This window comes from Etheostoma spectabile, unplaced genomic scaffold (assembly GCF_008692095.1).
Source record: "Etheostoma spectabile isolate EspeVRDwgs_2016 unplaced genomic scaffold, UIUC_Espe_1.0 scaffold463, whole genome shotgun sequence".
NCBI classification, from domain to species: domain Eukaryota; kingdom Metazoa; phylum Chordata; class Actinopteri; order Perciformes; family Percidae; genus Etheostoma; species Etheostoma spectabile.
The window spans coordinates 178,127-190,833 of NW_022605615.1; the positions used below are offsets into that span (position 1 = coordinate 178,127).

At 41.6% G+C, this 12,707-nt stretch overlaps 2 protein-coding genes across 2 annotated transcripts in view; one reads left to right on the forward strand and one right to left on the reverse strand.

The window, feature by feature from the left end:
- The window catches only part of lsp1a (lymphocyte specific protein 1 a), a 39,997-nt gene that overhangs the window by 23,242 nt on the left and 4,048 nt on the right, over positions 1-12,707 (forward strand). The window contains exons 6-11 of the mRNA XM_032511806.1: positions 568-705; positions 1,932-1,975; positions 2,474-2,555; positions 6,792-6,887; positions 8,079-8,168; positions 8,482-8,590. Coding sequence (XP_032367697.1) covers positions 568-705; positions 1,932-1,975; positions 2,474-2,555; positions 6,792-6,887; positions 8,079-8,168; positions 8,482-8,590 — 559 coding nt within the window. The remainder of the gene's footprint in view (positions 1-567; positions 706-1,931; positions 1,976-2,473; positions 2,556-6,791; positions 6,888-8,078; positions 8,169-8,481; positions 8,591-12,707) is intronic.
- prr33 (proline rich 33) overlaps positions 11,321-12,707 on the reverse strand; it is a gene marked incomplete at its 5' end in the record, with an annotated part of 3,431 nt that continues 2,044 nt past the window's right edge. Inside the window, 1 exon segment of the mRNA XM_032511805.1 lies at positions 11,321-12,707. This exon segment is cut by the window's right edge and continues 1,044 nt beyond it. Within this exon segment, the coding sequence (XP_032367696.1) occupies positions 11,600-12,707 (1,108 nt within the window).

Below are 12,707 nucleotides of genomic sequence, written 5' to 3' on the forward strand. Positions count from 1 at the left end.
AAAATCAGTCACACAGCACAGAATAGAAATGAAATACTTGGGTACAATATACATACAGATACATTTTGACGTTTTTAACACTACGTAGCACTAACTGATTAACTTTAGTTTTACAGTTATTTTTGGAATTTATGGTCCATAAACCTCATTTATAGGAAATTATACCGAATGTTACTCCACTACATTCATGTGACAGCTTTAGTAACTATTCAATTTATTAAGATAAATTTCCAAAACATGATTTATTTATTTTTATTCCTCTTTTCAGTCAACTTAAGCACGCTCATATAAAATTATGAGAACTCTACATACAATATACATGAAATATCAATAGGATAAAATACAAGAACACATACATACATACATACATACATACATACATACATACATACATACATGTTGGAATACAAAAATGTGCAACTGCTTAAATATTAATGATAATTGTGCAGATAAAGCTGTTGAGTCTTATGTTGCACCCAGTGATGAAGTGAGATCTGCAGCGGGAGGACGTGGTTTTGGTTTTTTGGGGATGTGGATCTGACCAGTGTTTTGTGTCCTGACTCCCAGGAGGAGAGGAGGCGGATGAAGGAGGACATCGACCGGAGGAGGACGGAGGCAGCAGAGAGGATGAAGAGCCTGAGTACGTCCAGCGGGGACGGGGACGAGGCCTTCTGTCCCTTCAGTCCCAAGGCTCCCACTCACAAGGTAAAGCATCACCTTCAACCAGGGCTGCAGGACACAAGACAGTTGTTCTATGGTCTGACTTGTCTCGGACTCACTAGTATTTGGACTTGTCTCTGTGTCAGCCAATGGTCTTGCCCAACAGAGGCGGACTTACCATTAGGCAAAGGTCGGCAATTGCCTTAGGCCCCGAGCTACCAAGAGCCCCGTAAAACGCCTCTCAAACTGGTGGCTATGATTTGTTGTCTTACTTTTCACCGATTAATTATATCTCTAAACATTGCTACGCTAAAGTGCTATCTGATTGTTTAATTCCTGATGAGAAACTCCCCCCAGTCCCCCCTACATTGGACTATTCCATTATCCTACTGTAAACAAACAGCTCAGCAGGCTGTGAGCCGGAGGCTACAGACGGCTGGAAAATGAAGCGAAGCTACCGAAGTGGTTCTGAAAAAAGGAAGAAGAAGAAGCGGGAAGAAAGCAGACCGTTTTTAGCAAAACTTCCAAAGGTAACAACCTTTTTCACAGGCTACTGACAACATTAACGTTACTAAAGAGCAGCAAAAAGCCGGCGCTTGCGCTAGCGATGCTAACGCTAATGAAGAGGAGCAACTCACGGGCAGTGTCAGCCCAGGCTGCTCTAGTGAAGACTGGAGAAAAGTTACAAGCACGTCTTTCTCAGATAAATAAGGACTGAAAAGGGGGAGAACAAGGGTTGTGGAGGGCCCCATGCCTTAGGCCTCAAAATGACTAAATCCGCCCCTGTTGCCCAATATGGCTTTTGGTCTGGACCGAGTCCAGGTGTCTTCATTATGTTGATAATAATATTGGAGGGAAAGTGAAACCCAAAATGATTGTCTTGATACCGTCATGCTTAAGACCTTTTTAATATTGTCTTTATCTCAATTTCAAACAATTGAGATAACACATTTTTTTTTTGTCATAAGGTTATAATTCATGTTAAAAATGTGTGAGTTAAAGTGTCATAGCCAGAATAATTTTCTGAATTGAGTCAGGAATACATGTTAATCACAGGAAATAAGGTAAGACGGTTGATTTTTCCATTTTTCTTGTAAAAATTTGAAATGGGTCGATTTGACCCGAACACCATACAAGGGTTAAGTTAAGTGGCGCTGCATTTGACAATTACAATGTTTGTGTTGGACGGAGTCGCGGCGGTCCGGGGGTCCGGGGGTCCGGTGTTCCTCAGAGGAAAAAGAATTGACCTCAGACTTTTCTTCTTTTCACAGATCACAGAGAGAACTGAGTCGCTGAACCGCTCGCTGAAGAAAAGGTGAATATGTCATCAACACATAAGGGGTGTAAATCGCGAGTTAAATCACGACACGATATATCAATTCTTTGAACACGGATACGATATTCACTGACATCCTACAGTTACGGTACGATCTGGATCTCACTCAGGGGCCTGTGTCCGACATGAGGCGACCCCACATGCCCATGTGCTGGTCTTCCAGGCATTCAAAGGTGCGCTGTGTAACTGCACGGTCACTTCTGTTGGCGTACCAAGTCGCGTCAAAACAAAATGGACAAACAAAAAGCTCCCCCCCTCCCCCGTTTCCATAACTGTCACCAACCCCCGTCCCCCAACCATCTTGTCTGTGATTGGCTGGAGTGGTTTGTTGTATTTTGGTGCACAGCCTGTGCCTCTAGTGTTTTGATGTTACGACCCTTGTGTTGTCCCCCGAGACCGGGCTTTTTCAGGGTCGGCTCCTGGTTGTTTTAACGGGTGGTGGTGGTGTTAACAGGTTGTGTGTTTTGTTTCCATCAGTAACAGCTTTAAGAGGACGCAGCCTCTCGTCATGCTGCCCAAGATCGACGACAAGCTGGAGCAGTACGCCCACGCTGTGGAGGTCAGCACGCGCACACACACACACACACAGACACACACACAGACAGACACACACACACACACACACACACAGACACACACACATGGACAGACACACACACACACACACACACACACGGACAGACAGACACTTCATATTTAATGGATTCATATCAAGATGGTATGAAGTGCAAATTATAGAATTCCCCAAAACGTGAAATTGTTCCTTTAAAGTGTCTGAACCCTCGGAGGTTTTCTGCTGGCTCTCTTTGGACCCTCATTGTTTGGAACCGGCTGAAGGTCAAAGGGCCGCTCGGACCGTCTTTGTGCTGAAGTCACATATCCGAGCAGGTGCTGGGCGATGACATGTCAGCTCTGTTGTTTTTGGGCTGGTATACGTTTAGACCTCCTGTATTTTTGTCCTTCCGTTTCCTGTTTCCACTCGTCTCCTCAGGCTGATCCTCAGGCCTGCACCTTAACTTACTCACCACTCGGTATGGAGACCTTAACCCTGTGTTGTCCTTCGGGTTCCTTATGTCTTTTCCACCAAGGAAGTTCTGGTGCTGGTTAGGAGTTGGTGCCAAATATCGAACCGGTTCTTTGAAACCAGAACCACCGTGGTCTGTGGAGGAAACCAACGGTCTGCTGGCTCTCAGGCTGGGGAAGATCCAGCTGGTTCTTAGAGAACCAGCTGGATCTTAGAGAACTGGAGTAGAACCAGCACCAAACTGGCACCAGAACCAGCACCTGGTTAGCCTTGGTGGAAAAGACATACCAGAGATCCTCCTGTATTCAGTCGTATTTCTCAGCCACTGTGGCCTTGGTTCAGTGGTCCCGAGACCCATCCTGCACTCAGTTGCGTCTCCCGCTTGCCTTATTTCATCCTCCAGAGACCTGATGGACGAGGCTGGAGTAGTGGAACATGCGTATAATTGCATAAACAAGGGTCTCCGAGACATGAAACCGGGGCCCCCAAAAGCACAACGCTGGGCTAATACACAATGTAATTAGGACCAGGTTTAGGACCCAGGGGTTTTATGATTACATTATTTGAACATGAGTGAAAGTGTCTCTATTTACCTGGAAGTGTCTCTGTATTTACGTGGAAGTGTCTCCGTGTCTATTTGACACCGCGTCGCTGCCCCCTTGCAGGACACTCTTGTAAAAGATTTTTAATATTTGATAATGGATTATGAAGTAAAATTGCTTTTAAAACCCCAAATAAGTCACGGTCAGTTTGACCCGAATGCTACATGAAGGTCCCGAAAGGGAAGACGACACACGGGTTAACTATGTAAATAACGTACACATCCACACTCCTTACATTTATATATATCTTTATTTATATTTCTACTTTATTTACATACTTCTCGCAGCTGTAACTGTAACAAAGTATTTCTTATTCTGGTCATATCTTTGTGTTTTTACCTTTTTTTTTTTTTTTTTTTTTTTTTTTTTTTTTTAGAGTTCTCTACTGTTTCAGCAAATTGATCACGCTACTTCCTCTCCTTCCCCATAAACTCAAGCTGCGGTTGTTGTTTGTGTGTTGTTGTTGTTGCAGAATCAATGATGCTCGGGCAGTGAGGACACACCACCGAACCTTGCACCATCGCCGGAGGTGTCTCCTCCAAAGAAAACATCTGTTTGAGGAGGAGGAAATGCCCGGAGCCAAGCACCCCCAAGCCGCAGCCGTGCAAGGGGGACCGGTACCGCCGCGTACGTTTTCCTCTGGGTCATGCTAGCGTACTGTTTTTAGGTCATCATGCTAGGTACTGGTCCATGGGTCTAAGGCAGGCGTACTGGTTTATCCTTTATGGAGGTCAAGGGTATGGGTACTGGTTTATTCCCTCTTATGGGATCACTCATGGCTAGGGTACTGGTTTCTATCGGGGCATAGCTGGCGATGAGGTATCCTATAGTGCATAGGGCGGATACTGTTTATCCTCTTATGGAGGCCATGAATGGTAGGCGTACTGGTTATCTCTGTATGGATGTCATCAGTAGGCGTACTGGTTTATCCGCTTTGCTTGAGGGAGGTCATCTATGGCATAGCGTACGTTCTCTGGATAAGGGCTAGGCGGTACTGTTATCCTCTTTATGGAGTGTCATCATGGCTAGGCGTACTGGTTATCCTCTTATGGAGGTCATAGGTAGGCGACGGTTATCTCGGAGTTATGGATAGGCGTACTGGTTTATCCTCTTATGGAGATCATCATGGCTAGGCGTACTGGTTTATCCTCTTATGGAGGTCATCATGGCTAGGCGTACTGGTTTATCCTCTTATGGAGGTCATCATGGCTAGGCGTACTGGTTTATCCTCTTATGGAGGTCATCATGGCTAGGCGTACTGGTTTATCCTCTTATGGAGGTCATCATGGCTAGGCGTACTGGTTTATCCTCTTATGGAGGTCATCATGGCTAGGCGTACTGGTTTATCCTCTTATGGAGGTCATAAGGCTAGGCGTACTGGTTTATCCTCTTATGGAGGTCATCATGGCTAGGCGTACTGGTTTATCCTCTTATGGGAGGTCACATGGCTAGGCGTACGGTTTATCCTCTATGGAGGTCCTAGGTAGGCGTATGGTTTATCCTCTTAGGAGCGTCATCATGAGGCTAGGCGGTACTGGTTTATCCTCTTATGGAGGTCATCAGGGCTAGGCGTAGGTTGATCTTTATGGAGAGTCATCATGGGCAGGTACGGGGTTTATCACTCTTATGGAGGTATCATGGAGGCGTACTGGTTTATCCTCTTATGGAGGTCATCATAGGGGAGGCCGTATGGTTATCCTCTTCATGGAGGCCATAAGGGCTAGGCGTAATGGTTTATCTCTTATGGAGGTCATCATGGCTAGGCGATGGGTTATCATTTATGGAGGCGTATCATGGTAGGCGTTACTGGTGTATCCTCTTTGGACGAGAAAAATATTGTAAAGAACTTTAAAAAAGGGTTAAAAAAAGAGAGTGTCAAATGACTAAAATGTGAAAAGATGTCGAAAAAAGTAACAAATGTCAATAGTGACAAATGTAAAAAAAAAAAAAAAACTTTTTGGGGAAAAACCCACAAATTTCAAAAGGCTCAAAAAAACAATGACGAAATAAGTTTGTCACTTTTTCAACGTTTGTCAACTTTCTCAGAACCTTTAGAAATCTTTGTGGGTTTTTCCCAAAATTTTTCAACATCCTTTTTAGTCACTTTGACATTTGTTCACATTTTAGTCACTTTCATTGACATTTTTGTCTTTTTTTGTTTTTGTTTTTTACACTTTATTTACTTTACCAATTGTTTTTTTTGTTTTTTTTGTTTCTCCAAATGCTATGGAACTGACAAAAAACACAAAGTAGTTTAGATTATTTACCGTGTGAGGAGCGTTGTTGGGAACCATCCACGTTACTTTTGTGGACTACTAGTTTGAAATAAACCCAAATTTCTGATGTAGAAACTTTTTGGAAAGGGGTCAGATGAGACCCAAAGACACCAGGAGGTCTCTCGCAGATATGATGTGCAACAATAGATAACTGCAATATATTCTAACCTCTGTAGTATAATTCTTTTTCTGAGTCAAAATTTAAAATGAAAAATCTTTTTATTGCGGTTCTGGTCGTCTTTTTCGACCCTTGTGTGTCTTTCCTCCAGTGTTTTTTTTTTTTTTTTGGGGTCACTTTTTCAACATTTGTCAACTTTTTCAGAACCTTTTGAAATGTTCGTGGGTTTTTCCCAAAATGTTTAAAACTTCTTCTTTTTTTTTTACATTTGTCACTTTTTGACATTTTTGTCACTTCTTTGGACATCCTTTCACATTCTTGTCCCTTTATTTGACATTTGTTCACATTGTACTCACTTTTATTGAAATCTTTCTCATTTTTTACACTTTATTTATTTATTTATTTATTTATTTATTTATTTACTCACAATTGTTTTTTCTCCAAATGTTATAAAATTGACAAAACACCCAAATTGAATGAAAGTAGTGAACTGATTATTATTTTACCGTGTGAGGAGCGTTGTTGGGAACCATCCACGCAACTTTTGTGGACTATTAGTTTGAAATAAACCCAAATTTCTGATATAGAAACTTTTTGGAAAGGGGTCAGATGAGACCCAAAGACACCATGAGGGTTAAATGGCTCTCACAGATGTGAGAACACATAAAGTGCAAAAATAGATACTGGAATATATTCTAACCTGTGAGTATTCAGCGTTACTTTAGTCCAGTATTGAGATCTGAATCCAGTTCTGACCTGATCTTGTCTGAACCAGGACGCCGAGGGGCTGAAGGTGGTCGTGGCCGAGCGGATCACCCAGTGGGTGAGAGGCCCGTCGGACGGCAGCAGACCGCCGCTCTGCAAACCCACGGTGAGTCAAACCCCCTGAACGCAACATGTTGGTGGGAGTAAAGACATGTTACTGCACAACGAGTACTTCTACTGTAATACCGTAAGTACATGTTGACGCTGAAACAGTCCTACTTTTACTTCACCCTTGTGTTGTCTTCCCATCGACCTTTGGGTTTTTTTCTGGACGAAATTTTCGACATTTTGGTGTGTTTTTATTCTCACATTTTTCTCAACGTTTTTGTAGATTTTTTTTTTTTTTTAATTTTGTCAAATTTTTTTTTATTTTTGGGGTTTTGGTTAGATTTTTGTGCAAATTTTTTGTATTTCTTTTTTTCTTCTTTTGTCACTTCATTTTAACCAGATTTTGTCAGCTTGGCAAACAATTTTTATTCTTTAGTTATTTGGTCCCTTTTTTAGCGTTTTTAAAAAAACAAAAAATGTTTGACATTTTTTTTTCTGCGTTTTTGAGCTTTGACACATTGTAAGTTGTTGTGTTTTAAGCGTTCTGTGGTCAAGTTCTGCCATATATAATGTACAACAACGGTCCATTTGACCCCGACGGACTACAAGAGGGTAACACTGGTCCAGATTTATCTATAGATTATTTTGCGTTATAAAAATGGCAGAAAGTATCAGATTTGTTTGCACTTACTGAGATTATAGGTTCACCAGGAAAACTGCCAAAGATGACCCCCAGTTTGGCGTTCTAATAGTAGAACCTTTAACCGGTGACATTGGCGATCGTATCCAAAAAAGCCTGGATTATTGTAAGGTTCATCAATTCTTACTCTTGGGTAGTATTTAACTGAGTTAAGGATCAGACTGACGTGATTGTGTTCGGTGCAGTTTGAAAGTCTATGTGAGGTTTCCTCTGTGAGAGAAAGAAACGAGATTCATACTGGCAAAATCCGTCAAGTCCTTTATTTTCTCCTGGATTCTTTTATTTGAGAAAATTTTTGAGTAATTAAGTGAGCTTTTGTTTGAATCATAATGAAATGTAAGTTTCAGAAAACATAATCATTTTTTTTTTTTTTTTTTTTGTTATTAACAAATTAGTTTTTTTAATGCATCTTGCAGATTTCTACTACTACCACTTTGTGAAAGGCGCTTTATGACGGATTTTATTTTTTGGTTTTGATGAGTCAGATTAGGCATGTTGGTATTTAGTGATTATGGATTATTGATTATGGATTATTGATCGATCCGTCAGGACGTGCGGCCCGGAGATGTGATGCAGAAAAAGAACATGTGGGAGGTCATTGGAGACTCGCTGGGGCAGCCTGGGACACAAAGAGTCAAGGTGAACGGACACACACACGCACACGCACACACAAACCCGGGCACACACACACGCAGGCACGCACACACGCAGGCACGCACACACGCAGGCACGCACACACACCCGGGCGCACGGACACACACACACAGGCGCGTACACACACGGGCGCGCACACAGAGAAGCAGACACACACTCTCACAATCTGGACTCTTTTAAAAAAATAACTTAATGTTTGGCTGACGTGTCTGCACTTTTTGTTTTTGTTTATTTATTATAATATTTTAGGGTGAGAAACGCTTTCAGGGCACCCACACTTTATCTTTTTCCTCCTCAGGGTTCAGCAGCTGGGAAAAAGTACAAATTCGTGGTCACTGGTCACGGAAAATACGAGAAGGTCCCCGTGGACGACGAGAACGGAGGAGAGTTCACCAACGGGGAGTCTGGTAAGACCGGGGACAGGAAGTGTGTCAGTGTTCAGGTCTCTGAGGGTCTCCCATTCACGGGAACACTAGCGGTGTGAGGAGACGCGAGACTGGGTCCACGAGACGAGATTTCACGAGATTTTAAACAAGACTTCATTTGAAAAAAAAAAGGGGGGGGGGGGCGGAGGCAAAGTGGTCTGCTTGAGACACAGTGAACTGCAGGTGTGTGTGGGAGGGAGATGAGAGAAGAAGGGAACAGGAGAGGGAGAGGGGAGGGAGGGGGGAGGAAGGGAGGGGGAGAGAGAACTCTGTTCCAACGCTGGTTTTACAGGCAAAAGTTAACTTTGGAGAACGGGGGGGAGGGGGGAAGATATCATGCTAATTTCAAAGTCAGACTCCTCCCCCATGCTGGCTGCTGCTCTGTGTACTAAATCACAAAACACTTTATTTACCTTGATGCAAAACCACTTCATGTTCCCTCTGAAGGAATCACTGCACACGGCTAGACACAGGTAATTGACATTTTGAGCATGTTTAGAGGCTAAAAACACATTTATAACTTGCCCTGTTTGAGCCTGTTGGGTGCTAACGCTAGCAGGAGGATAACTCTGATTGGTTTAGTTTGTCTCTCTACTGACAGACACACATTTACAAAAAGAGCTACGTGTTGGAATCAACTGGAATTCTCCTTTTAAGTAAACTACTGAGTGTTAGTAGATGTCTGTCTCCTTCAGACAGATGTTTACACATGCTTGATTATCTCTAGGACCCCCCCCCCCACCCGTCCATATATTAGCCACTTAAAGAGGCCAATCCCTACCCTCCTCACACTCATTGGTCTGCCTGAGATTCCAGATTCATTGACACGCCCCTTCCACGTTTAACGTGTAAAAAAATACATGTGATAGTAGTAAACATCTACAGCCTTAAAAATAATATGCAGAAATAATATGCAACAATAACCATCTACAGCCTAAAAATAATATGCAACAATAACCATCTACAGCCTAAAAATGATATGCACAGTGAACATCTACAGCTAAATAATATAGTAATGCAACAATAACATTACACGCCTAAAAATATATTGCAACCATAACACTACAGCCAAAATAATATGCACAAATACCATCTACAGCCTCAAAAAATATGCAAACACTACAATCCTACAGCCTAAAATATAGGCCCAACGTAATCTACAGCTAAAAATTATTTGCAACATAACCTCTACAGCCTAAAAAGATATGCACAATAACCATCTACAGCCTAAAAATATATGGCAACAGTACCTCTACACCTAAAAATAATATGCACAATAACCATCTACAGCTAAAAAATATATGCACAATAACCATCTACCCTAAAAAGATAGAACATAACTCTACAGCCTAAAATAATATGCAACATAACCATCTACAGCCTAAAAATGATATGCAACATACCCACCCGACAAAAATAATAGCAACAATAACCATCTACAGCCTAAAAATAATATGCAACAATAACCATCTACAGCCTAAAAATAATATGCAACAATAACCATCTACAGCCTAAAAATAATATGCAACAATAACCATCTACAGCCTAAAAATAATATGCAACAATAACCATCTACAGCCTAAAAAATATATGCAACATAACCTCTACAGCCTAAAAAATAATATGCAACAATAACCATCTACAGCCTAAAAATGATATGCAACAAACATCTACAGCCTAAAAATAATATGCAACAATAACCATCTACAGCCTAAAAATAATATGCAACAATAACCATCTACAGCCTAAAAATAATATGCAACAATAACATCTACAGCCTAAAAATTATGCAACAATAAACCTCTACAGCCTAAAATATATGCAACAATAACCTCTACAGCCTAAATGATATGCAACAGTAAATCTACATAAAAATATACAACAATAACCATCTACAGCCTAAAATAATATGCAATAATAGCAACAGTACCTCTACAGCCTAAAAATAATATGCAACAATAACCATCTACAGCCTAAAAATAATATGCAACAATAACCATCTACAGCCTAAAAAATAATATGCAACAATAACCATCTACAGCCTAAAAATATATGCAACCATAACCTCTACATCTAAATATATGCAACAATAACCATCTACAGCCTAAAAATAATATGCAACAATAACCATCTACAGCCTAAAAATGATTGCAACAGTAACCTCTACAGCCTAAAAATAATATGCAACATAACCATCTACAGCCTAAAAATAATATGCAAATTAATTTGCAACAGTAACCATCTACAGCCTAAAAATAATATGCAAATTAATATGCAACAGTAACCATCTACAGCCGAAAAATAATATGCAATAAATAATATGCAACAGTAACATCTACAGCCTAAAAATAATATGCAATAAATAATATGCAACAGTAACCATCTACAGCCGAAAAATTATAATCGAAAATCCTGTTAAACTCCTACATCCGTGGTCTTAACCCTGAGGCAAGTAGCACCATTTTGAGAATTTGAAAGACTAAAGAGAAACATGTTTTTATGTCACAAAATTGTAGGCTTACCTGTCTATAATAATACAGATATTTTAGAGGAATATTCACTAGAAGTTTACTTTTTGTGGTCAATAGCAACCGTACGTTCCTTCTTTAGTGAGCTACTGCTTTAAAAGTCCTTTCAGACGATTTTCTTGACAACCCAATAATCATTTCTATATTGGTAAACGTGATGAAAGGAATAAATGAGAAGCTCTGATTTTTTTCTGAAAACATAAACCTTTTAATCTGATGTGACGTCTGAATTAAGACAAATGGCAAGTGGCTTTCTTGGTTTCCAGCTGATCCACAAATACAAACATTTAACATCCAGACAACCAGTCACACAAATGCAACACAAAGCTTTTGTCAAGTATAAATTTCAAAGCCGACTTTTCTACTCACGACATTAACTTTAACACGGACTACGATTTCTGTACCTGTACATTAAACATATGTTATAACTTTTTTTTTTTCTTTACATTTTTGTCTTGGCAATTCATATATTTACTATGTTAGCTTCAGTAGCGGCGAACCCCCTCGCTGTTCTATTAAAGTCTTTTGGTTCCTCTTCTTTACCTTTCCGCCCGATCAAACCCATTTCAAAAACCGTTGAAAATTTCGTCACCGGCCTCGACGCCGCCTCTTTAAGCTTCTTGGCGTCAAACCTCGGGCTAAAAAGCAGCACAGGCAACCGATGCGCGAATGAAGGTATCTCTCTCTCTTTCGGCTCATCCTTTTGCTCTTCCTTCTTCTCGGCCACGCTTTTGTTCAGCTCGATCTGGTGCATGATGTTCTCTTTACTGGAAAACATTTGGAAGAGCACGGCGTTCCACATCTTTGCCGCAATCGGAGCGTCGTCGCTTTGGTTTTGAGTGCCGGGCGCGTCCGCGGCCTTCTCTTCGATCGGTGTCGCCTCGCTTTGTTTGGGCCCGGCGACCTCCTTCTGAGGGCCTAGCTCTGGGAATTTAGGCTCCTCTTCTTCCACCACCATGTGCTTTTTGAGCCGGGACCAACCGCTCAATTTAGATTTCGCTCCCTTTGGCCTTTGCATGACTTTAAGAAGGGGCTCGGCCGAGAGGGATTCATCGCCTTCCTTTTTCTTGGGTGCAGATTTCACCGCTGGAGCTGATTCTGCTTTCTCATCTTTTCCTTTGTCTTTACTTCCTGTCAACTCGGCTGCAGACGGCAGAGCAGGTGCCGCAGTGCTCGGCTTTGAACCCTCGGAGTTACTCTGGGTAACAGGCTTTGCTGGCTCTTTTTGATCTGAGACGCCAGCTTTTGTCTCTGTTCCTGATTTCTGGACTTTATCTTTGCCTAAAAGTTTTCTCACTGCCTTCAGAGGATCCTGGTCGTCACCTTTGGGCAGAGGATCTTTGGCTTCAGGAGGTTTTGCCTTTGGTTTGGCAACTTGCGTTTCCACCTTCTGTTTCTCGGGGGTTTTCCCCGCTGTTGTTGGAGGTTTAGCCTTTGGTGTTTCTGGAATCATCTGACTGGATACCATGCTTGTCTCTTGTGTTAACGTTGTTCCTGAGATGTCAGATGCTTGTGAAACAACAATAATAGGGATTGAGGGGGTGGCAGCAACCTTTTCATCTCTCACATGA